The sequence below is a fragment of the Equus quagga genome, chromosome 1 (assembly GCF_021613505.1).
Source record: "Equus quagga isolate Etosha38 chromosome 1, UCLA_HA_Equagga_1.0, whole genome shotgun sequence".
Lineage (NCBI taxonomy): Eukaryota > Metazoa > Chordata > Mammalia > Perissodactyla > Equidae > Equus > Equus quagga.
Genome location: NC_060267.1, coordinates 102,167,020 through 102,193,931, shown reverse-complemented (window position 1 = coordinate 102,193,931; position 26,912 = coordinate 102,167,020). Strand labels below are relative to the sequence as shown.

At 54.5% G+C, this 26,912-nt stretch overlaps 1 protein-coding gene across 6 annotated transcripts in view; it reads left to right on the top strand.

The window, feature by feature from the left end:
• The window catches only part of GRIP2 (glutamate receptor interacting protein 2), a 58,903-nt gene extending 33,083 nt beyond the window's left edge, over positions 1–25,820 (top strand). For 3 of the 6 annotated variants that reach the window (XM_046652932.1, XM_046652942.1, XM_046652923.1), the window contains 15 exons: positions 892–1,017; positions 1,356–1,505; positions 3,979–4,165; positions 4,669–4,814; positions 5,498–5,578; positions 6,870–6,936; positions 7,037–7,182; positions 8,283–8,427; positions 10,445–10,584; positions 11,182–11,361; positions 12,372–12,549; positions 14,419–14,524; positions 21,159–21,302; positions 22,059–22,205; positions 23,235–25,820. In XM_046652932.1, coding sequence (XP_046508888.1) covers positions 892–1,017; positions 1,356–1,505; positions 3,979–4,165; positions 4,669–4,814; positions 5,498–5,578; positions 6,870–6,936; positions 7,037–7,182; positions 8,283–8,427; positions 10,445–10,584; positions 11,182–11,361; positions 12,372–12,549; positions 14,419–14,524; positions 21,159–21,302; positions 22,059–22,205; positions 23,235–23,393 — 2,102 coding nt within the window. In that variant the 3' untranslated portion in view covers positions 23,394–25,820. Of the gene's footprint in view, positions 1–891; positions 1,018–1,355; positions 1,506–3,978; positions 4,166–4,668; positions 4,815–5,497; positions 5,579–6,869; positions 6,937–7,036; positions 7,183–8,282; positions 8,428–10,444; positions 10,585–11,181; positions 11,362–12,371; positions 12,550–14,124; positions 14,267–14,418; positions 14,525–21,158; positions 21,303–22,058; positions 22,206–23,234 lie in introns of those variants that run through there. The other 3 variants (XM_046652952.1, XM_046652971.1, XM_046652961.1) reach the window with 3 other exon arrangements.
• Positions 25,821–26,912: the final 1,092 nt, after the last annotated feature.

Here is a 26,912-nt window from a genome sequence, read left to right as displayed (position 1 = left end):
CGAGGCTCAGAGAAATGTGTCACCTCCAGGGGGCACACAGCTGGGACAGTCCTCCTGGCCTGTCCTCCTGGCCCTCGTTAAGTGGGCCTCCGCTGGGCACTGGGCAGGCTCTAAGCCCACCACACGTGTGAGCCCATCCTGACCCTCCCCGCTGCCCTGGGAGGTGGCCGCTATCCTAGTCCCATTACACAGATAATGACACAGAGGCACAGAGGGCCTCGGTGATGCCCCGGAGACAGCCAAGCTCCTGGGTGAGGGTGAGGGTGCCGCTCCGGGAGGCAGAGTCAGTGGGCCGCGACTAGCGGGTCCTCTCTTGACGGGTAGCACCAGGCGGGGCCCTGGAAGCTCCACAGCAGAAGAAGCGGGACAGGGCCTGGGGCATTCCGGGCGAGGCGTGGGGTGGCCTAGCCTGGAGGATCAGCTGGGGCAGGTGGGGAAGGCAGGATCTCTGGGGTCCCCGGGAAGCAGATGCTCAGACGGAGCAGGAGTGCCAACAATTCTCGGGGGCAGGCCTGTGAAAGGCTGAAGTGGGAGCACTAGGAGCAGCCTCAGGGGCGGGGCGGGCGGGTCTGAGCAGCGCACCGCGCGGGTCTGCAGGCTGGAAGGGCCACGCGCTCAGCCCCGGAGGACCCCGAGGCGCTGCGCCACACCTCCGCCGGCTGCCCTTCTCGCAGAGCCGAGGCCAGTTTTCGCCCGGTTCGGACCCGGCCCCGCGCTCCTCCTGTCCCTTTGACGCGCGCGTCCAGGCCCTGGGCGCAGACTCCCGAGCGCCGCCCTCGCTCCGGGGAGGCGCGGGGTCCCGGCCCTGCCGTCCGCCCTCATCCGCAGGCGCAGCGCTCGGGGCTCCGGCCGCTCCGCCCTGACTCGGCCTCTCTCCCGCCCCGGCCGCAGTGAAGGTGCAGAGGAGCGAGCAGCCGCGCCGCTGGGAGCCCTGCGCGCCCTCCTGCCGCAGCCCCCGGCCCGGTCCCCGGGGACCGCCCGCCTGGGCCGCCGCTGGTGCCCCGGACCCGAGCCGACGTAACGTGGCCTGCACGGCGCGTGCATGTTTCACGGGGCGGAGGCGTGGGAGTCCTGCCCGCGGCACCCTGCGCCCCAGGGATGGGGGTCCTGCCCGAGGCACCCTGCGCCCCAGGGATGGGGGGCCCTCCCTGGCGGCTGCGCCCCCAGGTTTGGGAAGCCTGCAGTCTTTGAGGCCCAGCGGGGAGACGAACCCCAGGTCCCCAGTGAGTGGTGGCGGTGAAGGGGAGAAGGCACCCCCTTCCCCATCCCCCCGGGGTTGGGCGGCTTCAGAAGCCGCTGTGTGGCAGGGTGGAGGGCCCTGCTGGGTTCACGGGGCTGTGCTCTCATCTCCCCAGCCTTGTCCTCGACTCCCTTTTCCTCGCCGACCATGAACCACGCCTTTTCCTGCACCAACCCCAGCACCCTTCCCCGTGGATCCCAGCCCATGAGCCCCCGAACCACAGTGGGGCGGAGGAGGCAGCGAAGAAGGGAGCACAAGAGCTCATGTAAGCTATGGTCTCCTCCTTGCCTGAGAGAGAGATTTGCCAAAGAGGGGGTGGGTATTTTGGACGTGGCCCCAAGTGTTGATGGGGTCGTTAATTAGCATGAGTGGTATACCAGGCTGCTGTGGATGGTTGGGGAGGTTGTGCATTGCACAAGGACATACCTGAGGGGTGCCACTTTGTACATTTTAGTCTTGCATTTTTATTATGGAAAGTTTTCAATAGGTAATGGCAAAGTGTCCTGAGGAAATGATGCCTTTTCAGATTTGTGTGAAGCTCTCACAGTTCATTTTCTTTTCATTCGGTCCTTCTGATCCATTCAAGGAGAAAGTCTGAGTGTGGCGAACGGTGTCTTTACTGCCTCTTGGACATTTTTAATTTCCTCTAAGACAAAGACACACAGGCCTGAAACTAGCTATCGGGGATGTAATCATCTTCACTTTTACTAGATATATATTTCTACTCACCTTTTGTTTATAAACATTTCTCTTTATTTATAATGGCTATGTATATAGTTCCCTTTTGAAATGAATGTACTTAACTATTTAAAAAAGTGAATAAATGTGAAGATAAATAGTAGTGAATGATAATGCAGGAGGCATGTGGGAGTAGCGAAAGTCACGAGAATGTCCAGAATTTGGAAATTTTTCCTGGGAAGTCTTTACTTTGTTGATGTAGAAAGTGTACCCCACTTCCTGCCATGGGAGTTGCCTCCAAGGAAGGATGGAGGGTCAAACTGGGCCATTTGGAATTGAACCAGGTTAGGGAAAAAAGGAGTACAAGTCACCTGGCACCTGAAAGGAGCTGAATATGGTTATGAACTTCCCAGCAGTCAAGGTGAAAAGGGAAACACTTCAGTCAGTTGAGAGATAAAATACACCTTTACCAACCACCTTTGTCAGCCACTGAAGCTGGGGATGTGTAGGTGAAAAGATTCAGAAATGCTCTTCATAGGCAGCGGCATGTGGAGGCTCGGGGCTCTTGGGACCCCTTTCCTATGCCCTTCTGAGGATGGGTGCCTAATAAAGTATTATCATTATTATTATTGATGATAACAATTAGTTAAAAAATCATTTTTGAATACCTCCTATGTACCAGGCACCATTCTTTTTTCTTTTGAGGAAGATTAGCCCTGAGCTAACATCAGTGCCCATCTTCCTCTACTTTATATGTGGGACGCCTACCACAGCATGGCTTGCCAAGTGGTGCCATGTCCGCACCCGGGATCTGAACCGGTGCACCCTGGGCCGCCGAAGCGGAACGTGCATACTTAACTGCTGCGCCACCGGGCTGGCGCCCAGGCACCATTCTTATCATTAGGAATGTAATAGTGAAAAAAATAGTCAATGTAAATAGAACAACACAATATACCTGACATCATAATATATTACACACATTGTAATGTGTAATATAAACTATAACAAAATAGTATATGAAGACATAATAGTATAATATAATTAGTAATAGAATGAAATGCAATAAATTTTATTTAATAAGTGATATCTAGTATCCATATTAATAATAGGAATGTTTTTATATGTGGAATATAAAAGTGTGTATTAAGAAACATAATCCAATAGTTAGAAAGTAATCGTTGGACTCCGCAACTCTACACCTAGGGATCTGCCCAAGAGAAATGAAAGCATATGTCACGTCTGCCCAAAAGCGTGTATGTGACTGTTCGTGGTGGCGTTATCCAAACTGTCACAAAGGTGGAAACAACTCAGATGCTGTCAGCAGATGAACAGACAGACAGAATGTGGGGTCCTCACAGGGGTGCCATTCAGCCTTAGAAAGGGTGACGTGCTGATGCTCCTGTTATGCGGACGAACTCTGGCAACGCGATGCTCAGTGAGAGGAGCCAGGCGCAAAAGACCGCGTGTTGTGTGATTGCATTTCTGTGAACTGTCCAGGACAGGCGCGTCTACAGAGAAGGAAGTAGCTCAGCGACTGCTCACAGGAGAGAGGGGGTGGGGGCCATAGCTAAAGGGGACAGGGCTTTTTTCTGAGGCGATGAAAATGTTCTAAAATTGATTGTGGTGGAGGTTGTTCAACTTGGTGAATATACGAAAAGCCATTGAATTGTACCCTCAAGATGTGTGAATATTAGGGTGGGTGCATTGTGCCTCAATAAAGCCGTTAGCAAACATAACATAACATGGACTATGGCATATACTAGTGGTGATCTGATATGATGTGATACGCAATAATAAAACAGGACGTGACCTGGCATAGTATCAGCGACCCTCAGGACTTCTGTTCCACAACTGGCAGGCCCAGGAGCCGTCTTCCTGGATCCTGGCCACAGCCCTGCTTGTGGGGTTCTGTCCCATCGCCTGGGGAGGAGGCCAGGGCTCAGGGCAGGCTGTGACAGCCTGGCCCGTGAGTCGGGCCTCCAGGCTGGCGCGGGGCTGGCTGGGCGGGAGGGAGGGCAGCTCTGCCCGGCCCGCCTGAGCGCCATGCCTCCTCCCCGCAGTGTCGCTGGCTTCCAGCACAGTGGGTCCCGGCGGGCAGATCGTGCACACGGAGACCACGGAGGTCGTGCTCTGTGGAGACCCTCTCAGCGGCTTTGGCCTCCAGCTCCAGGGCGGCATCTTCGCCACCGAGACCCTGTCCTCCCCGCCCCTCGTGCGCTTCATTGAGCCGGACAGCCCAGCTGAGAGGTGAGCCTGCTGCCCCTCCCCGCCGGGCCTGCCACTCTCCAATTCAGGGGGCTCATGGACAGCCAGGGAAACCGAGTCATACACCAAGCCTGGCTGTACAAGGGTATCTCGCCTAACCATCACATCAACTCCATCACCAGCCCCATTTTACCTATGAGGAAACTGAGGCTCAGAGAAGCTGATTCACTTGCCCGGGGTCACACTGCTCCTGAGTGACCCAGGACTTGAACTCCTATCTGTCTGAAGTCAGAGTCCTCTCTATATGCATCTCGTAAGGCGTGGCATCATCCCCATTGGACAAACAGAATCTGAGGCCCAGCAAGGTCACACCCTTCTCTCCGGAGCCATGTGGTAAATTGCCTGAGGACCTCTGGCTGGCACGGGGCTGAGCTGAGAGTCACACCACGGGCAGGCTGGGCCCTGCTCCTGCACCATGTCCTGTCTCCCTGTGGAGCTGGGACGGTGATGGACCTGCTTCTCTCTGCCGGGCTGCCCGGGTTCAGGTGTGGGCTGCTGCAGGTGGGGGACCGTGTCCTGTCCATCAACGGCATTGCCACCGAAGACGGGACGATGGAGGAAGCCAACCAGCTGCTTCGAGACGCGGCGCTGGCCCACAAGGTCGTGCTGGAGGTCGAGTTCGACGTAGCGGGTGAGCGATGCCTCTGACTTCTCCGGCACCCCACTCTCATCTCCACCGGCCCCCATCTCCCTTCTCCCAGGGTCCTTTGCAGCATATGCCTGAGCACTGACGGTGGGAAGGAAGAAGGGATCCCATGGCCAGTGTGAGGGTGATGAGGGAGTTTGCAAACAGGACCTGGGGAGGGCGGCTGGGGGCTCAAAGTTCTCTGAGCCCCACACAGCAGCTCAGGCGAGAATTCCGTCCTGTGGGGCGGCCCCTCTGTGCTTTGGAAGGATGTTTCTCTGCAGCCCTCACTTCCCCGACTGAGAGATAGGGGTGGAGTCCTTCTGCTCCAGGGGTGTTCCCATTAGATGAGGTGAATCGTGTGCGAGCACCCCGCTAAGGCCTGGCACACAGTGGTTATTCCGCGAATTGTCTGGATCTGAACCGGGTTGGGTTTGGCTGTGGGGATCCCCCTGGCTGGCAGTCATGAGGTCTGGGGCCCAGTCCCAACTCTGCTCTGACCAGGTGGGCTGGTCTTGGGTGGATCTGTCGGCTCACCATGCCTGAGTTTTCTGTCAGTCAGTGGAAGAAGCAGCATGGGCTTGGGACTTTTTGGGGTCTCTTCCGGCTGGAGCAGAATGGGTGTGTGGCTGGGCCCACCTCAGGCTCCTCTCCTGGGTCTCACCGAGTCCACGTCTCTCTGTGCGCAGAGTCCGTCATCCCGAGCAGCGGCACGTTCCACGTGAAGCTGCCCAAGAGGCGCGGCGTGGAGCTGGGCATCACCATCAGCTGTGAGTCCCTCCCCGCCCCACGGCCTGCCTGGCCCTGGGGCCAGCCCACCTGCCAGGAGAAAGAGGTGCCCAGCCCCGGGGGCGGCCGCTGGCCTCTTCACAGCAGGGACACATGCCTGGCCCCAGGGGAAAGGCTCCGGTGGGAGGCTGACTTGAGTCCCTCCACCCTGTCACGTGTGGCCGTGTGTCCTCGGCAAGACCTGAGCTTCTGAAGCCTCAGTTTCCCCTTCTGCACAATGAGTGTCTTCTAGCCTTTGGGTCTCCCGGTGGGATGGAGCGGCATGTCAGGCACCAAACACATGGGCCAGGTTTGGTTTTCTGTCTCTCTCCGTGTTCCCAGGGCCCAGAAGAGGCCTGGAACACAGTAGGTGCTTAATTCATGTTCCCATTCTGGTCACCAACGGGAAAACCTATCAGCACAATTGGATTTTTTTGCAAGAAAACTTAGCCACTCCTGTGACACCCGTCTTGGGTTGTATTCCTGCAGGACCGGCTTGGCAGTTGGGCATTCCGTGCAGTGTGCAGGGTTTATGCGGGAGAGCTCTCGGGACCACGGCTGGGAGCCGTGAGGGCACGTGGAGGGGGATGTGGCACCTCGCATGCCAGCGGTGTGGCGGGCGGGCGAGAGGAAGAAGCCAGGCTGTGATGCAGTCGCCCACGAGGGCTGGGCCAGCCCCAGGAGAGCTCTAGGGCAGGAGCGGTGCGGCCGTCCTGCGTGTAGCTGGGAGGCAGCCTTGCTCCACTGCGTGGACCGGTTGTGGGATGTGGGCTCACCTCAGGGCACTCCTGGGCCACAGGGTATTTCCAGAGAGGCAGCCGCCATGAGCCGTGCTGCCAGCACTGCCTGCAGCTGGGGGGGAAGAGCCGACTGTGGCAGGGCCACCCTGCCCCAGAGGCTCTGGGTCCCCACCCTGGTCCAGGTGCTGCTGGGGACAGAGACACCAGCCAGATGCAGCCCCTCGGGGAGCTCACAGTTTGCTGGGGGATGGGCTGAGCAAGAGGAAAAAAGGGCTGATGTGGATTGATCACCTACTGTGTGCCAGGGTTTCGTGTGAGATTTCCTGCCTGCCTTGTCTAGTTTCATCTCACGACAACCCCATGAGGCCTGTGGCATCATCCCCATTTTACAGAGGGGAAACTGAGGCACAGAGAGGGGAGCTGATTTGCTTAGTCACCCAGCTGGGAAGCAGTGGGAATGGGGTGTGTGGCTCTGAGTCCACGCCCGAGCTCCTGGCCCCCACTGCTGAGGCTGAGGTGATGGAAGGTTGGACTCTGTCCTCTTGTCCTTCAGCGGCCAGCAGGAAGCGAGGGGAGCCCCTGATCATCTCTGACATCAAGAAGGGCAGCGTGGCACACAGGTAGGGGGCCTGGGGCACATGCAGGGGGTGTGGTCAGTGAAGGTGGACATGGCACCTCACGCGCCAGGCTCCTTCCCAACCCCCACTCCTGCTCATGTAGGACGGGCACTCTGGAGCCAGGTGACAAGCTGCTGGCCATCGACAACATCCGCCTGGACAACTGCCCCATGGAGGACGCCGTGCAAATCCTGCAGCAGTGCGAGGACCTGGTGAAGCTGAAGATCCGCAAGGACGAGGACAACTCTGGTAGGGCCCCCACCCCACCCGCCACCTCTCGAGGCCCATGCTTTGACCACGGGGGCTCCCCTCGGCCGAGGGGGTCCAGGATGGGTGCTCCCCAAGGGCTGGCTGGTAGAGACTCTTTGAGTGAACAGACATGGGAGGGGGTGGCACTGTGCACTTCTCCCTGTCACTGGGGATGTCGGGCAGTCTGAGGTGCACAGAGCCCAGCAGCGGAGACCCTCAGGAGCAGGTGGCAGCGGAGAAGCGGGTGGAATGGGAATGAGGGTGGGGCTGCGCTGCTGTGAGGGGGTGTGAATGAAGGAGCAGAGGCTGCAGACTCAGACCCCTGAGGCCAGGCAGGTGACCGGAGTGAGTGAACTGGACAGAGGGAGGAAAACGACACAGGTCAGTGGGACAAAGAGAAGGGTGAGGACTGTGGCCACGGGAGAGCGAATCGCTCATTTGGAGGGGCAGCCACCAACTCCTATCCTGAAAAGGGGGTCACTTGTGAACAGATTTCTGCTTTTTTTTAAGAAAAGCTGGAGATCTGGTTTCTTCTTATCATCATTATCATTGTCACCATCATTATTGTTCTTATTATCTGTGGTGTGTGAAATCTGTATTTTAGATGTCAGTTCCATGTTTCTTTTCTTTTCCTTTTTTTTTTTGAGGAAGATTAGCCCTGAGCTAAGTACTGCCAGCCCTCCTCTTTTTGCTGAGGAAGACTGGCCCTGAGCTAACATCCGTGCCCATCATCCTCTACTTTATATTTGGGATGCCTACCGCAGCATGGCTTGCCAACTGGTGCCATGTCCGCACCTGGGATCTGAACCGGTGAACCCGGGCTGCCGAAGCGGAACGTGCACACTTAACTGCTGCACCCCCGGGCAGGCCCCTCTTTTCCTTTTTTTTTTTTAAAATGCTTTTTGGGTGCAAGAAAATATTTCTGGAGGCATAAGATGGCCTCCAGGTCCCCAGGTTGAGCTGTCTGAAGTCATGGCTTGAGTGAGTGGGTGAAGGGATGGATGGGTGGATGATGAGTGAGTTCCCTAAGGCTGGAGGCTGGGGGCGCCCAGCTCCTGGGCCTGCCCCCTGGGCCCTGCCTGATGGGTCTGCCCTTGCAGATGAGCAGGAGACGACAGGTGCCATCAGCTACACGGTGGAGCTGAAGCGCTACGGGGGCCCCCTGGGCATCACCATCTCCGGCACCGAGGAGCCTTTCGACCCCATTGTCATCTCAGGCCTCACCAAGCGCGGGCTGGCTGAGAGGTGAGCCAGGACTCTGTGGGGACCCTGGGTGGGCCCGGGGACCCTTATGGGGCAGAAGCTGGGCTTTGGGATCAGCCAAGCTGGATTCTGACCTTTCTTCCAACATGGGTCCCCTGGTGATATGGGGCCTGTCCCTCCCCTCTCTGAGCCTCCATTGGGCAGAGGTGGGCCAGCCCCTGCAGACGGCCGGCTCCAGGTACATGCTGGACAGTGTGCGCTCAGTCCCTGCTCCCTCCCAGCCTGGCTCCACCGCTTCTGGAAGGTCAGCATTGTGAGCCTTTTTGGAGGGGCTGCTGTGTGCCTTTCTAGTACAGGGGCCATGTCCATCCCGGGTTCCCCTACAGCCTGGGGCTTTTCCTGCCCCTGCTGTCCTCTCCCCTAAAAAGTGTCCCCGCAGTTGTGGCAGCTGGGGGAGCTGTGAGAAGTGGGGTGTCCCAGGCTGTGCGGCTTGGAGGGAGAGCGAGTGGGTCTGGGACCCAGAGGTGGAAGGGGGCCCCCTGGGGATCACAGGGAGGCCACCCCAGCGTGGGTGACGTGAGCGTTTTCCCGCGAGCTCCCGGCACTGAGAGGAGCTGACTGTAGAGGGAGAGGCTGGCTAGCTCTGGCGGGCAGGCTGGGGCGCAGCGGGAGGCCCGGGATCCTGGGGCTCAGGCTCCCCACCGCTCCGTGTGGCGTTTCCGCTCCTGGAGCGCCCCCTGCTGGACACCCGGCAGACCGCAGAGGCTCCGCGGACGTTCTCCCCTCTGAGTCGCCCTCCTCCCGCGGCTGCTGGGCGCCTCCGCCTGGCCGAGGATGCTCGGCGTGTCCCACTGCGCGCTACACGTTTGTTTATCAACTTTCTAGGAGCCACATTAGAAAAGTAAAAAGAAACAAATAAAATGAGTCTTAAGTATACATTTATTTCAACATGTAAAAATTTTTTAACAAAATGCATTACATTCCTTTTTTATACTACGTCTTCAGAACCTACTGTGTTTTTATACTTTCGGCACATTGCCACTGGGGCCAGGCGCGCTCCGGGTCCCTGCAGCCACGTGTGGCTGGTGGCCGTCGTGCTGGCCTCCCCCTCTGAATCCCCCATTCCCTGACTCACTCATTCCTCAGGCCCCTGGGGAGCTTGCTGGGCAGTGCTGGGCTGGGGGGGCACACAGGCTGGCCCGACTCTCCGTGAGCTCCACCTGGGGGGCGACATCTACCTTTGGGGTTCAAGACCCCCGCCCCAGTCCTCTGCGTCCGGACCCCCCACCAGGTCGGGTGCCTTCTCAGCACCAGCTGCGGGCTTCTCTCCGCCCTCCCAGCCCTGGCTGCTCCTGGGAAGCCCCTCCCCGCCCACTCCTAGAGCCGCTATGTAATTGGTTGGAGGTGGGGGCCAGGCGTCTGCATTGTTTAAAAAGCTCCTCAGGTGTCCTAATGGTATCTAGGTAGAAAACCACTGGACCAGAGCAACGCTGGGGCCCGGCCTTATCAGCCCCTCGAAGCCCCTTGTGAAGTCAGCTGGTCCTGGGGGATTATGCTCATTCTCTAGGTGGGGAAACTGAGGCCCTGGGAGAAAGAAAGGCTACCCGTGTGTTTCTGCTGGAGGGAAGCATGCATCCATTCCATCCATCCATCATTCAATTATAACTGATACAATAAGTATTATCACGCTGACTTTACAGGTGCAGGAACTGAGACTCAGGGAAGCTAAGAAACTGGTCTGAGCTCGTGTAGCTAGTATGCGGCCGCTCGTATGTGGGATTCAAACCACACTCAAAACTCAGGCTTGGCCCTGGTTGCAGAACCTAACTTTAGAGTCAGGCAGGATAATCCCCTCCCAGATTCTAGACTTTGTACCTCTATGAAGAGTATACCTTATACCTCTTCATGCAACCCAAGATCACACTTACTTTTTTTGCAGCTGGGTTTAACTGAGGTCAGCTACGCTGTGCCTTGGGGGTCCTGAGTTCCCTGAGGGCAGATCATTACTCCAAAACCCTGAGTGTCTGACTCCCATCCCCTGCCTGTGCCCCCTCCCCAGGACTGGCGCTATCCACGTTGGAGACCGTATTCTGGCCATCAACAGTGTTAGCCTCAAGGGCCGGCCGCTGAGTGAGGCCATCCACCTCCTGCAGGTGGCTGGTGAGACCGTCACGCTGAAGATCAAGAAGCAGCTAGACCGTGAGCCTCACCCCACGCCTGGGCCACACAGCCGTTTAGGAAGGCGGATCCCCCGTGCCTCTGTGCCAGGATGTGTGCCCAACCTCAGGCAACCTCACTAATCCTGTGGGGGGGCGGACACCCGGGACAGCTGAGGAGACAAGGCCCAGAGAGGGGCACAGTGGGCCAAGGGCACACAGCTGGCGTGGGGCAGCCTGGGTCGGAGCCACGCTCTTCATCACCTCCTGCCTTTTGAGGCTGCTTGCAGCTGTGACTTGTGCGTTCCTCAGTTTCCCTGAGTTTCCCTGAGTTGGCAGGGAGGCCCCCATGCGCTGTGGAAGGAACCTGAGCTTCAGGGTCTTGCTTCTGATCTGGGCTCCACTGTTGCTCACCATGTGACCTTGGGCGTGTTGTCAGCCTCCGGAGCCTCAGTTTCCCATCTGTGGAGTGGGTTTGCCTGTTAGCATGCCACCTCCCACCTGTCAGATGCCCCAGCAGCAGCTCTGGGGCTCAGGGCCTGTGAGCTCCCGACCAGACTGACGTGGTGAAATGCTCGCCAAGTGGCTCTGTGTCTCCGAGGTCAGAGGCCAGTGGCAGTGACACACCTTTTCCTCCCAGGCCCCCTCCCACCCCGCAAGTCGGGCAGCCTCAGCGAGGCTAGCGACGTGGATGATGACCTGCCAGAGGCGCTCAAAGGAGGCATGCGGGCAGCCCGGGGCTCCCCGGCCATGCCCAGTGTGGACAGCGCTGTGGAGTCCTGGGACAGTGTGGCCACGGAGGGCGGCTTTGGGGGCCCAGGTAACACCCGGGCCCTCGGACCAGCAGCACGCTCTCTCTGGGCTGCCCCAACTGCCAGGCCTTCACAAGGGCTGTTCCCTCCGCTGTGTCCTCTCCTCGCTCCTCCTCTCCCAGCTCCGTCCCTTAGGGACGCTCTCCTGAAGGCGACCTGACTGTGCTGCTCAGCATCCCCGGGCCCCCGCTCCTCCGAGTGAACCACGGGCATTTTCATTAGCGTCCACAGCCAATTCCCCCACCGTGAGTGAGGTCAGGGACCAATGGACTGCCTTCTGTCTTCCTTGTCCCCGGCCCAGTGCCTGGCACCCAGCAGGGGCTCAGGCAAGGTTTATTGCGTCCAGTTGAAGATGGGAAGGCAGAGCCCCCTCCCACCCGTCCTGCGAGACCTGGCTGGGGCTGGACGCCTCCGAGTGCCTGCCTAGACATGAGTTCTCCTGCCCGTGCATGTTGAGACCATGAGTGGCCTTGGGGTTGGGACGCGTGAATCCAGTGGCTGCCCTTCTGACCTCTGTGACCCAGAGCCACGGGGTCTCCCCAGGCCCAGCTCAGGGAACTCACGGAGCAAGGCCTCTCGGCGGCTCCGTGGCTCCTGGCCCTGGTCCTCACTTGCTGTGTGTCTGCTCTCCCTGGGGCTCGGCTTCCCCTCCTCCAGCACGTGGTCAGCATCTCCCAGCTCACCGCTGGGGCAGGATCTTTAGAGCTTTCAAAGGCAGGGGGACAAGGGTGGCCAAACGGTGAACCTCCCTGTTAGGCGAGGAGCCAGCAGGGCCAAGGCCGGTGGAGCAGGGACAGGGTCCCAGAACCCTGGGGGTGAACTCTTCTCCTGGGTGATCAGGAGATCTGGGGGGTTCTGGGGGTAGGGACCCGGTGGCAGGGGACTCTGGGTAGTCATGCAGGCCCAGAGAGGGCAAAGACCTATCCAGGGCTGCCCAGCATGGCCGGAAATGGGGCAGGAAGGAGGGCAAGCTGAAGGCATGGAGAAGATGCAAATGCTCCCTCTCTCCACTGGCCAGGTTCCTACACTCCCCAAGCAGCACCCCGGGGCGTGACCCCCCAGGAGTGGCGGCCCAGCCGGCTGAGAAGCAGCCCCCCTGCAACTGAGCCCCAGAGGACGAGCTACACCCCGGCCCCTGCTGATGAGAGCTTCCCTGAAGAGGAGGATGAGGAGGAGGACTGGGAACCACCCTCCAGGTCTGTGGGGGGATGCCACGAGGAGGAGACGACCCCCTGGCTGGGCTGGGTGAGGGGAGCCAGTCCCTGCACGCGAGTGGGGGGGCAATGGGAGGTCTGGCCTGGACCCTGAGGAGGGGCGCCTCCTGATGGAGGCAGGGAGCCCTGGGCAGAGCATCGCAGCCAGGCCGTGGTGGGGAAGGCACAGGGGCAGAGGTGTGGCAGGGGGAGCAGCCTGGCTTGCCCTTCCAGGTCTGGTAACCTGCAGTTCTGAGAAGAGCAGCAGCAGACTCAGAACTTGAACCCAGACCCTCCCGACTTAGCCTGGATTGCTTGATGGCCTCCACGGGGGCCCTCATCACGGGCACCAGCCCTGGCCGGGCGTGTGGTGGCTTCTGTAGTGTCGCCCCCTAGCGAGAGCAGGCCCATGGAGAACCGCTGCTCCCCTCAGCCCTAGCCACCCCCTTTTTGTGTCTGTGCTTTTGCTCAGGCAGTTCCTTTTGCCTAGAACGCCTTTCCCGCTCCCCTCCTGGCCAATGCCTACTCATCCTTCAAAAACCATCCTTCAGGGCTGGCCCGGTGGCGCAGCGGTTAAGTGCGCATGTTCCGCTTTGGCGGCCTGGGGTTTGTGGTCTGGATCCCAGGTGCGGATATGGCACTGCCTGGTGTCCCAAATATAAAGTAGAGGAAGATGGGCATGGATGTTAGCTCAGGGCCAGTCTTCCTCAGCAAAAAGAGGAGGATTGGCAGCAGATGTTAGCTCAGGGCTAATCTTCCTGGGAAAGAAACAAAAAAAACCCAGCTCTAGCTCCTGCCCGTGGGAAGCTCCCTGACTTCCTCTGGCAGAAGGCCTTCCTCCCTCCTTTGCTTGTTCCACGGCTGCTATTGCGACCCTCCCGGTGGCACTGGCCGCCTTGCATCTACCTGCCCAATTACCCAGCTGTCTACCTGGCTAGTCACGTGGCACCCCAGCTCAGAGCTGGCACCGATGGGTGCCATATCTACCTTGCGAGTGAGTCCCCAGTTCCTTAGGAGCAGGGCCACACCTTATCCCCTCCACAGCACTGTGCCCAGGGGAGGGCCCAGCTCAGGGTCCGTAGACCCAGCTGGAATGGAGAGAATGTCCTTCAGCCTCATCTCCTCATCTTTAAAATGGGAAGGGAAGTGGGCAACGACTTTGCATGCTCATCCCTGAGGCTCCGTGCGAGAGGAAAGCCTGCATGCCTAGGCTAGAGAAGGTGCTTTGCAAACCACAGCATACTTTATAAACGTCCGGGACTCTGTAGACGGCGAATGGCTTTGTGAACTACCAAGCGTGAAAATGTGACTTGTTGCCATTCTAATGAGGCTTGATTTTAGAGCTGATGACAGGCTTATCCAAGCTGTGATGGAAGTTAGGGGGTATCCTCGACCCCTGCCCCAGCACAAATACTCCATGCTCTCCATCCGTCTGTGTCCTTGCTGGCTCTGGCTCTGTCCCTCTCCTTGTCCTTCGGTGCCATGTGTCTTGGGGGGGCCAGGGGCTGTCCGCTGGGGCTACACCATGGATCTCCTCTCTGTCTGTCCGTCTGTCTGTCTGTCTGTCTCTCTTCTCAGGTGTCCTGTGTCACCGCTCTCCACCCCGTCTCATCTGCCCCTGTTCTAAATGGCCACCGACAGTCCTGGTTGCCCCTAACTGCGTCTTCCCCCCGTTCTGTGTCACCAACCACTGCCCTGGGGCCCTAGCACTGCCACCGAGGATGCCTGCCTGCCTACCTGCCCGCCCTCCCACGCTATGGCCCCTCGAGCCCGGCGCTGGGCCCCGGGGCCCTGAAGACTCCTCAGGCCCCAGCCTGCCTGCCCGCCCACCCGCCCACCAGGAGTTGACGCTCTCTGATTCCTACGTTACAGCCCAGCCCCTGGCCCCGCCCTTGAGGAGGGCTTCTGGCATGTGTTTGGGGAAGCCCTCGAAGACCTGGAGTCGTGTGGTCAGTCAGAGCTGCTGAGGGAGCTGGAGGTATGGCCAACCCCCTGCAGTCCTTCCTGGGGGCGCCCGTGTGTGGACGCCCCCGAGTGTGTGCCCATGGGAGGCAAGCATGTTGATGGGATCCTGCTCATGGGTAACATGTAGCATGCACTCGCCTGGCACCCTTTGTGTAAAGCTGACTTCACGCATGTGCAGACTGTGCACTGACACGAGTGCAAGTGTGACTGAGAGTATTGTGTGGCACATTGGGGTGTGTGCACATATGAACGTGTCCGGCATCATTGTGTGTGCATTAGGAGCATGTGTGCATGCATGTGTGTGAGCATACTCTTGCATGCACAAATGTTGAGTGTGTTTTCAGAATACGTGTGTCTGAGTGTGTACATTTGGATGCATGGGGCAGCTTTGGTGTCTGTGCGATATGTGGACATGGTTGTGGGCATGCCCTGTGGAAGCGTGTGGATGTCAACACGGGAGCTGAGGGCCCAGGGAGCTGAGAAGTGGATGCAGCTTCGTGTGAGGTCAGCGCTGCCCATGATGGAACAGGCTGCCCTGGACATCTAGGGAGGACCCGACTGGGTCATTTCTGAAACTCCTTCATACTCGGAGGGCAGTGATTTAAACTTCTGCTTTGTCTGTGCTTTTGCCCCCTTTGTATTCCTAATATTGTTGATTGGGGCCATTTTTTTTTCTCTGTCAGTCTTGCCAATTTCTAGGCTCTTCTAAAAAACCAATCTGAGGCTTTGTTAATTCTCTCTTGTGTTTCCTTGTTTTCTATCTTATTCGCTTCTGTGTTTAGCTTTGATGTTCTGTTCCTTCTACTTTATTTGTTTAAGTAATGATACTTTTCCTGGTTTCAAAGCTCCTTAAACTTCAGTCTTTCTTATTGTCTAACAGAGTGCATTTTAAAGCTACGAGTTTACCTGTAAGCACTGCTTTGGCTGTGTCCCACAAGTTTTGATTTGAGGCACTCTTATTGACCATTCAATTTGAAATATTTTCAGAATTTCACTATGATTTTTATTTAAACCCCTGAGTTATACAGAAGTGGTTTTTTTAATCCAAAATTTAAAACCAGTTCATATAGGCTTTTCTTATGTACTGTGGCCAGAAAATGTATTCAATTTGATAGTAATTTTTTAGAGTTTGTTAAGAGTGCTTTCCTTGTGGCCTCGTGTGTGATCAGCTTCAGTAAAGGTTTCATGTGTGCTTGCAAAAGAGGGTGAATTCCCTTTTGTTGGGTGTAGGGTTCTATATAGATCAAGATTTTTAATAAATTTGTTCAAATCTACATTTTTGCTAATTTTATATGCTTCATTTATCTTTTTTTTTTTGTTAGCAGTATGATAAGATTCCCATAATGATTGGAGATTTGGCAAATTCTTAACATTCAGTCAATTTTTGTTTACTAACCTTTGAGGTTATATTACTAGTTTCATGTAAATTCATGATGCTATAACTTTTTCATGAATTTTTATTTTTATTATTAATCAGTATCTCTATCTCTATGTGCTTTCCACCTTGTTGTTGTTAATGCTGTTGAGTGGATTCTGACTCTTGGTGGCCCTGTGGACAGCAGAGCAGAACCCTGCCTGGTCTTTTTGCACCATCCTCTCACCTTCCGTTGCCATATCAAACAATGTTCCACTGCTATTCATAGGGTTTTCTTGGCCAGTTGTTTTGGAAGTGGGTGGCCAGGTCCTTCTTCCGAGTCTGTCTTAGTCTGGAAGCTCTGCTGAAGCCTGTCCACCATGGGTGACCCTGCTGCTATTTGAAATACTAGTGACATAGCTTTCAGCATCACAGCAACACACAGCTGCCACAGTATGACAACCAACAGACGGGTGGTGTGGTCCCTGACCAGGAAATGAACTGGGGCCGCAGCTGTGAGAGCACTGAATCTTAACCACTAGACCACCAGGGGTAGCTGCTTTCCACCTTAAATTCCATTTTCCCTATAATGATATTGTTCTACTAGCTTTATTTTAGTAATATTTCCTGTCTTTTTCTAACATTTATTTTCAAACTTACTGTATCATTTTATGTGTATCTGTCATGTACTATATATAGCTGATTTCCCCTCCCAATTTGAGTCTCTCTTTTTTAAGGCAAGTTTAGTCCATTTGTATTTATGGTGATTACTAATATAATTAAACTTAATTCTAGCATATAATTGATACTTTCTATTTATCCTGCTTTCTCTCTACTTCTTCTGATCTTGTATCTTTCCTTCTTTTGTATTGATTAAATTTTCATTCCTGTCCACTCTCTCCACCATCATTTTGGAGATTTTTATAATTTTTATTATCTTAGTGATTTCTTTGTCATTTATTTTACTTTTAATATTCAATTTTTACATTTAAAACTTTTTTATTGTTACAGAAGTTATACATTTGTATGGTATAAAATTAGATAAGCAAGGTAAAATAAAAAATAAAACCTAAGAACAAAACATTCTCACCACCCAGAGATCACCACTCTTACTGCTTCAGTGAGTATATATGTACTTTTAAGGTAATGAAATCATGATGTACATACTTTTTTTGTAATTTGCTTTTTTAGTCAGCTACTCCATTTTTGAATATATGGAAATATCTTTTAAAAATTTTAATCTCTTCTAACACTAAGACCATATTCAGATTTTCACAGTTGACTCCAAAGTTGCCTTTGACTTGGTCTGTCCAAACCAGTGTCTAATCCATGCCTGGCACCTGTTGCTATGCCTCTTAAGTCTCTTAATTTTAGTCCAGTGCCTTTTTAATGCCGCTGACTTAAAATTTTTGTTTATCAAGATAAAATTCACATAACATGAAATTTACCATTTTAAAGTGGAAATTGAATGTTAAAAGTAAAACAAATGAATTAAGGATAATCACTAACAATTCAAGGGCTTTTAATATATTCATAATGTTGTGCATCCATCACCAGAACATTTCTGATGTCCCAAAAATAAACCCTGCATCTCCCCATTCTTCTCTCTTCCCATCCCTTAGCATCTGCTGTGTACTTTCTGTCTCTGTGGATTTGCCTGTTCTGGACATTTCATGTAAATGGAGTCATGCAGTATATGACCTTTTGTATCTGGCTATTTTTGCTTAGCTTAATGTTGGAGCAAGTGTCAGTACTTCATCCTTTTCATGGCTGAATAATATTCCATTGTGTGGATAGGCCATAACACTGACTTTTTGAAAGGACCAGGCCAGTTGACCTTACCTTAAATTTTCACCACCTTAATTTTATTTTCCTAACAAAGCCTAAGCAATCCCTTTGCCTCCTCCTGAGTGAGACAGGTGCTTTAGACTGCTGCTCCCTCCCTCCAAACCGTCTCCTCTCATCTCCAAACTTGTTTATAAATTGCTCAAAATTAGTTAGTGTGGGGTTTTAGTGAATACTTATTTAGTTTTATCAGCATGTTTGACCAATTTCTTTGCTTACCGTTGCTTCTTGCATTCCGCTTTTTCCTTCTGATCTCCTCCTTTAAGATGTCCTTTTAGTGAGGGTCTTCAGGTGGTAAACACTTTTAGGTTTAGTATCCTAAAAATGTCTTTATTTCACCCCAACTCTTGAATGATAGTTTAGTTGAGAATGAATTAAAGTTTTCAGCACATACAAAATGCTCAAAAAATTATAGTTACCATGTATAGCAAATTTATGGGCTTCCAAGCCATTTCATTCATTCTTCTAATATTTATTTAGTGCTTGCTTTGTGCCCTCTACTAGCAATTAGGAATTCCACAACTAAAGATGACCAAGATAAGCAGTTACACACTGTTTTTAAGTTTGTAAGATTGTAAATGTTAGGGAAAAAACGTTTTCCTCAGGGCTTTGAAGATGTTATTCGATTGTCTTATGGCAACTATTGTTGTGCTGTTAGGTTCGTTGTTGTCTCTTTGAAAGTAATGTGCTTTTCCTTCCAGTGGCTTTGAGGATTTCTCTCTCTAATGGCTGGTTCTTTTGCTATGATGTTTCTCAGTGTAAGTTTGTTTTTATTTGTCTTACTAGAGACAGTCTTTTTTTTCAGTCTGGGCACTCATTTTTTTCCTTCTGTGCTGGAAAACTCCTAGTCATTATATTTTAAATATTGCCTCTCCTTTGTTATCTCCTTCTGGCATTTCTGTTAGTCGTACATTGGACCCCTACCCTCCAGGCGTTCTGTCTTCCATGTCAGTTAACTTTTCTTTCACATTTTCTCTGCTCTGTGTTCTACTTGCTTTCCGTAATCTGTCTTCCAGTTGACTAGTAATATAGCCAAGGAGAGAATTATATAATTCTCTCATTATGAATATATTATCCTTGGCTATATTTAGTCTGCTGTCTCACCTATTTCCTAAATACTTTATTTCAACTTCTACATCTTTTATTTCTATAGTTTCTCTTCATTTTTCAAATCTTTATAGTCTTTTTTGATATGTTTGCTTTTCATTTTCTTATTTTTCTGCACATTTTCAGCAGACTTCTTTTAAAGGTTCTTATGGTTTCTCTGCCTTTTCCTAGTTCCCTGGCTGTGAATTCATCTATCGTGTCTGTGGGCAGGTGGACTTTTTATTTCATTGGTGTGCTCACTTTCAGCAGCACTTGCTCCTGCAGGCATCCCACGCGTGCCATGTGGTTGAAGGATTTCTGTAGGAGCTCCTGAGTGTCTTTGCTGGGGCTCTTGGACTTCACCAGCTCCAGACCAGTTTTCACATTAATATCTCAGCTCAGTGTTTCTACTGCACTATTTGTGGAAGGCAGATTCTGGCCCCACACTCATGCGTGGGTTGCACGAAGACTCCTGGTTTCTCACAGGTAGTTTCCCCAGCTCTCTCCAGTCCTGGTGGCTCCCTTCTGAACCCCTGTGCTGGCGGACAGACATCTTCTAGTCCCTATTCAACAATGGATGACACTGTCTCAGCTTCCTGCTTTGAGACAACACTCTCTTTTCCCTGAATGGGTACCCCAGCTCCTAACATATATATCTGGTTCCATAGGCCAAATGGTTCGACTCCTGCTCATGCCTGTCCCCAAATTTTCCTTTCTTGCTTTGAAAGTGTTTATTTTTAAAAATGTAATCTACTGTCAAATTTGGAGGGAGATGTGAGCTTCCTATATCAGCTCAGTCTGCATCTTAACTAGAAGTCCTAGAATTCTACATTTCTAGGGGTCCAGAGCCCATGACACCTGGACCCTCTGATTCCATTTTTAATGATTCTATTATCCCAAGATTCTGGGTCTCTGGTCTTTCCTTTTGGACCCTGGCTCTCGGGCAGGTGAGGGTGAGTTGTAAGAGCCAAGATGGGTCCTCTATGCCTCCTTGTTCAGTAGCCCCTCCACTGTTTCCTCCCCACCCTAATCCCACAGTTTGGCCCTAAGACAATTGTTATCATAATCGGCCTTCCCTTAGGGGACCTCAAAAAACCAAAACTCTCCCGGCCCCCATGTCAGATAGAACCTTGCGCCACGAGTGGACACAAAGATACAGTGACAGGCAGGAGGAGAGCAGTTTCTAGGCTGGGGAGAGTCCTCTGTGCCCAGGAAATTGTGTAATGCCCTGTGTAAGAAGTGCATCCCCCCTCCCACTAACCCCAGCACTCCGCACCCCGCTTGTGGACTTCTCAGTCTGAATGTGAACAAATCCCCTCAGGGCCACACCCCTCGCGCTCAGCCGCCCCACCCTCAGCACGCCTTCCATTCACCTCCTGGCCATGTCCTAACTCTGCTCCTTTCGTCCTTCCCCGTCCTTCCCCACTGGCACCGCCCCTATCAGACCACAGTCATCTTTCACTTGGACAACCACATGGTCCCCAACAGGTCCCCTCCCGGCTTCCATGCCCATTTCTGCAGACCAGTCTCCACCCAGCAACTGGAAGATGCTTCTAAATGCACCAGTTTGATCATGTCACCCCCTCCCCCGCCTCTGCATAAACTCCTCAGCGTCTCCCCGTTGCTCTTGGGCTCAATGAAGGTTTCTTAGTGTCCTCCACGGGCCGCTGCAGGGTGCCCTCGCCCTCCCAGCCTCACCCCGCGCACCCTCTCCAGCCGCAGGGCCTTCTTCCGGGTCCCGCTTTGCAGGGACTTTGCTCATGGCTTTCCCTCTGCATGCTGGGGCCTCTTCCCTCCCCACTTCTTGCTCATCTTTCAGTTCTCAGCTCAGGAAGCTTCCCTGACCCCTCCCACTGGACCAGATCCGCTGTCCTAGGCCTCTCCTGAGCGCCTGGCCTCTGTGACATTCACTGCCCTGTGTAATTTGATCTTATTTATTTTTGCGATTAGCAAGGTAGCAGATTGGTTAAGACCCTCAACTTTGGAGACAGACCCTGAGTTCAAATCTTAATCTGTTTAAGCCTTGGTTTCCTTATCTGTAAAATGCAAAAAAAAAAAAAAAAAATTGTATTTGCCTGTCTCATAATACTGTAGATAAGGAAATGAGTTCCATGTGTAAAGTGCTTAGAATTGAGCCAGCGCAGAGTAAGTACTAGCCATTCAGTGCCAGCAATTCTTCTGATGGCCCCTGTGATTGATCAGTGGCTCCTCACCCACCATCAGCCTGAGAGCCCCAGGAGGGCGGGGACCTCATCTCTTCTGGTCACCACTGGGGCCTTGAAGGGGCGCACTCAGTAGATGTCCATAGATGCTGCCTGCAAACAGCAAGTGGGCGTCTGAGTGAAGGGCCGTGTCCCCACAGGCATCCATCATGACGGGCACCGTGCAGAGCACGGCCCTTGGGAGCAGGCCTGGCCGCCGGCCCTGGCGGAGGGGCCGGGAGGCGCGAGCTCCCCCTGAAGACATGCAGGAGCTGCTGCTGCCGACACCCTTGGAGATGCACAAGGTGGGTGCTGGGCGCAGGAGGCCTGGATGTGTGTCCTGGTGCCGTGAGGACTCACGGTGGGCTCTAGATGGGCCACCCCTCTCCGGCTTTGTTCTCCTCCACCATATAATAGGGGTTTTGTACTAGGTTGAATTTTCAAGACTCCTGTCATTTGGGTGACACATAAACATGCCTGTGATATATGCTGGGCTATTCTTAACATTTTTCTTTAAGTAGACTCACTTTTTTCCCCACTTAAGTTATTGTGTGTGTGTGTGTATATATAATATATATATGAAATATAAAGACTTATGTATATTATATGTATGTGTATATATGAGCACCTTAAATGAGAAACCAGCATTTTTGCCCTCTATAGATTACTATATAGAAAAATAGAACACAGAGGAGAAAAAAAATCCTCTTGCCCAAGAGCCCTCAGAATCCTCTGAGTCTGAAGCCAGCCCCTTGGTAAAGTGGGAGATGAGCAGTGGAAACACATGGGTACCCCGCGGAGACTCTCCTGGATGGAAGCCAGAGGACCGGACGAGACCTGAAAAGGACTCCCTTCCCGAGGGCCTCCGCGGTGGCTGAGCACTGTGGACTGGAGGGTCTGCTGGCTGGAGAAGGCTTGGACAGGACAGGGGAGCGCAGCTGGGCCAGGGGCTAGGGCCGGGCCCAGAGGTATCAAATGCCAGACCAAGGGATTCCAGCTACTGTGGGAGGCTGAAGGCAAAGCTCAGAGCTCCAGGGACCGCTTCCTCCCTCTGTTTGCAGGTGACCCTGCACAAGGACCCCATGCGGAATGACTTTGGTTTTAGCGTCTCAGATGGCCTCCTGGAGAAGGGTGTCTATGTCCACACTGTGCGCCCTGATGGACCAGCCCAACGTGGGGGCCTCCAACCCTTCGACAGGGTCCTCCAGGTAATGCTGGGTGGGGGCACCACGGATGGAGCGGCCTTTCCTAGCCACAGGGTGGGAACACAGCCCTCACTTGTACCCTGGCTGAGTGGCCTTGCGCAGGTCACCTCCCCTCTCTGAGCCCCAGCTTCCTCAACTGTGAAAATGACAACACTAGTTGTATCTGTCAGGTTAGGCTGAGTTATGTTGTGTAACAAACAACTTGGAATCTCAGTGGCTTAACACACATAAACAGTCATTTATCACGTACAAGACATGTCCAGAGCGGGCCCATGTGGGCTTCCCTCTGCTTGGGCCGATGGAGGCTCCACCCTCTTGTAATCGCCTCCAGCTCCACGGCAGAGGAAACCAGACTGGAAGATCGCAAGTGGGTTTCCTTTCTGCCTTTACCAAGAAGCGACACCTGTCACTCCCCTTCACAGCCTATTGGTCAGAACTGGTCAAAGCAAGGGAGCCTGGGAAATGTGGGTGAGCAGCTGGAAAGCTGTGGGCATCCCTGGCCAGCTGCCCCGGGGCCGCCCTTCCCACGCCCCAGCTACTTTTGTTCCCTCCCTGTGATTTCCACCATACTTGTGCTGACTTTACTGAATATATGTTTCCTCCCAATTGGAGTTTTTTCAACTTAAATTTATTTTAAAAGGAAAATTTCATCTCAATTAGGAACGAAAACCCAGCACCCCTTGCTTGAAATAGAAGGTCGATGTAAAATACAAAAAAGATAGAAACAAGACAGTGTCACAAACTGTAGGCAGGAGGCTAAGTGTGCGTGTGCCTTTTATGTTAATAAGGGAGAGGAGCCGGTGGTGGAGGGGTGGAGGGTGTCCTGGCCCTTCCCGAGGACTTCCTCTTGATAAACTCTCACCAGGATTGAAAGGGTTAAAGGAAGAATGGCTTCCTCCGCATGAGAGTTCTAGGTTTTCCCTGGGTCTGGGCTGGAGGAGGGCCCTCACTTTAGGAGACCCTGTGATTCCCACCCTCTTCAGCCCAGGCCCAGCTGACACCAGTCTGTCCCCTTGGCTGTGCACTATGCAGGTCAACCACGTTCGCACGCGGGACTTCGACTGTCGCCTGGCGGTGCCGCTCCTGGCCGAGGCGGGGGAGGTCCTGGAGCTGGTCATCAGCCGCAGCCCGCTGGCACAGAGCAGCCGGGCCCCACAAGCGCCAGGTCCCAGCAGCCCCCGGATGCTCTGAAGTCAGCGTGTGGTCCAGACGCCCAAAAGGCCACCCAGGCAGATCTGGTTCCCAGACCTGTAGCTGGGCTGGAGAAGTGCCACCCACTTGTCCGTCTGTGGGTCTGGCAGGCTCTGAGCTGCGGACGGGACTTCGTCTCTGTTCTCTGGTTCTGTGGTGACTGGGGGGGCCAGGAAGTCAGGTCCTGCCCCAGTTGGAGTAACATCTAGGTCTCTCTCCATGTTAGGTCTCCGAGATGCCCAGAGGTGCCCGGCCTGACAGAGGCCAGGATGGGCTGCTCAACCAGGAGAAGAGGGGCCTGGGTAGGGACCCAGGTCCCTACAGGGTATCCTAAGAAGGGGGTCTGGGGTGGAGAAAGCCAAGCTCAGTGGGCGTGCTTTCTCCCAGCACAGCTATCGATCCAGAATGAGCTGCCAGGGAGGGGTGAGCTCCCTGTCAAGGGATGTAAGCAAGTGGGAGCTGTATACTCCAGTGCAGTCATGGACTGAGGTGGAAGGCATCCCGGTGATGCTTCCATACTGGTGCAGCTGGCTAGTTTCCTGATGGGAGCGTTTAGGGTGAGGCTGGGGGTCACTTCATCCAGAGAGCCGAATGCCAGGAGGGACGCTGCTCAGGGTAGGAGCCCACCTCCTTCCCTTCGCCAGAGTTCTCGTGTCTGGGCCTTGCTGGTTCTGAGATTCTCGGATCCCGAGCGTCCCCAGTTAGGAGATGGTGAGCGTGGGCGTCTCCCCATCCCTCCCGCATAGCGCTGGCCTTTGGTTATGACAGTCAGCCATTCTTTCTTTCGCGTCTCTGGTCTGGGACTGCAGGTCTGGCCCATCAGGGAGCTGTGTCAGGCTCCGGGCTCAGCCCTCCTGCTGTTTTTGTAGGACACGTGGCCGCTGGCCCATCTGCACAGTCCTCTCTCGGCCCAGGCCCCTCAGTGGGGAGGGAGTCATTTGGGACAAAAGACCCGAGAGGTTTCATTCACCTGCCATTTCAGTGAAGATGGGAAACCATGGAAATAGGATCCGCAAACTGACACAGCTCTTGCCTGGCGTCTAGATCAGTGGAGGAGGAGAGAGAGGGAGAGAGAAGCCCAGAGATGGGGGAGGGAGAGAGAGAGAGAGAGAGAGGGAGAGAGGGAGACAGCCTAGAGAGATGGGCCGTTCTCTCTCACGCCCAATGCTGACAGTGTCCAAAGTGGTGATTCGAAGAAGTTTATTCCCACTTGAAATCTGGAAGCACCAGCGTTCCTTAAAATTGTTGTCTTCATTTCCTGCGGACCAGAAACCCTTCTAATTTTGAGATGGGCACAGGGCCTCCCCGTGGTGGTCTGGGCTGTGGCCCCTGCGATGGAGGTGGGCAGGTGGGATTCATCCAGGGCTGGGGGCTTACATTGCCCTGCCCGGCTCTTAATGGGGTCTCAGGAAACAGGGCGCCCACTCCCATTTGCATCCTTCTCCACCCTTGCGGCCCCTGGGGGCCCGGAAAACACTCTTCCATTTGAGGGACTGGACAGGGAGTCAGCGGCCTGTTCTTTTTGTCCTGGGTCACTGCTCTGTCACTGGGTGACCCTCCGAGTCTGACCCCCTCCGGACAATCAAGGGCTGGACAGTCTCTGAGCAGCTACTGGCCTCGCCGTTGCGGCCAGAACCATCTCCTGCTGAGGCCCGCATAGCAGCCTGCCCACACGCTCCCTGAGGGCCTGCCATCCCCCAGCTGCCCCGTCCTCTTCCCCATGTCCCGCCCCTCTGTCCCCGCCCTGGAGAGCCTTTGTGCGTGCCATGGCTGGACTGCCCAGCGCCTCTGCTGTCTTGAGTCCTGTGTAAACCTCCGCCCAGGGTGAAAGGGCACTGCCCCCCATCACAGGGGCACCAAGCAAAAGCCAAGAGCCCTTGGCTCTCGGGGTTAGGGGGCAGGTGGCACAGCAGAGACACAGCCACTGGTGGCCTCAGCTGTGTGACTTTAGGCAAGTGGACCAAACTCTCTGGGCCTCTGTCACGTGACAGAACTGGACAGGACCCGCTCCCAGGGCCTCTTGGTTTCGGGGGGCTGCGTTCGACTGCAGGTGGGGCAGATGCACCCTGACCCTGACCCCTTCCCTCCTCGGGCTGAGGCCTTGCCATTTCCCCGGACGTATGCAACCAGGCCCGGCGCTGGCCCCGGCCGCCGGCCTTCTCATATGCAATATTCCTCTGGCTTCGCGTGGGGTCATTCTTCCCAGACCTGACCCCGTCCCCGGTGAGCGTCCTGCCTGCCTATGCATTTTGGGTACAGCCCTGCGCCACACCCCTTCCAGCCCCTGAAAGCTGTATTTTTCTCTGGCTGAGATTAGAGCATATTCCTTGTAAAGTATTTTTCTACGTGGGGTTTTCTCAGGGCTCTGGGGGAGCACAGCACGCAGGGCTGCCTGCGGGCCCACGTGTGAACCTGCGCCGCCGCCGGGACCGCGGCGATTGGGGGCGGGGGCGGCTGTCGGGATGAGGTGGGTTTTTTAAATAAAATTACTTAAGTGCACCTGGCGTAGAGAGTGTGCTTTTTTCTATTGTAGGCCGGCAGGAGTCGACTGCTTGCTTCTTAGGACATCTCGCCTGCTTTTAATTCATTAATGAACTCATCCATTCAAAAAGTCTGCTATGTATTTGGCATCATTCTGGCCCCTGGGAAAACAACGTGAATGAGACAGATGAGATCTTGTCTGCATGGGGCTTATATCCTAGTGGAAGACAGACAGCAAGCAAGGGAGCAAATCATGAAGAATTCTTTCAGGAGGTCTGGCGTGCAATGAAGGAAACAGAGTAACAGGGGTAGAGTAACAGAGTAAGGGCTTTTCTGAAAAGGTGACATTTGTGCTGAGACTTGAAGGACGGGAGCCAGCCCTGTGGAGACCCGGAGGAAGAGCATCCCAGGAAGAGGGCACAGCAAGTGCAAAGGCCCTGAGGTGGGAACGAGCTTGGTGGGTTCAAGAAGAGAAAGGAGGTCCAGTAGGCAAGTGGGGCTGGAGACCAGCTTGGAGGTCGCAGGGCCCAACTGTGAGGGTGTGAGTGGGGACTACGGATTCTATTCCATATGCAGGGGGAAGCCACTGAGGCAGGTGAGTGGTGGCTCTGCTGTATGGAGCCCCTTTAGCCTGGGTAGGGGACAGCGATGCCCCTAATCTCTACAGGGCATCCAGGGCAGGATGGGTCCAGGGCAGGGCCGGCCCCGCTGGGGAAGCACAGCTCTGTGGGCAGAGGGAGTGCTTCTTCCTATCAGCTATGCAGGAGGGAGCCAGCACCCTGTCTCAAGAGGAGTGCAAGCAGGGCCTGGACCACACGGGGCATTTCTGTGGCTGGGCCAGGGAGGCCAGGGGCCAGAGTTGTGCAGAGGGCACTCATTCGTCCTTGTGCTGGGAGGGGGATAGGCTCGGGGGCACTTGTGAAACGAGGGAGCTGTGCGCCAAGCTGGCACCGCTGAGAGGGGCAGCGTCGGTCCCGCGGCTTGGCTGCACGCCAGGCACTGCTGCGTGCTTCGAGAGAACTCCCTGTGCTGCATGCC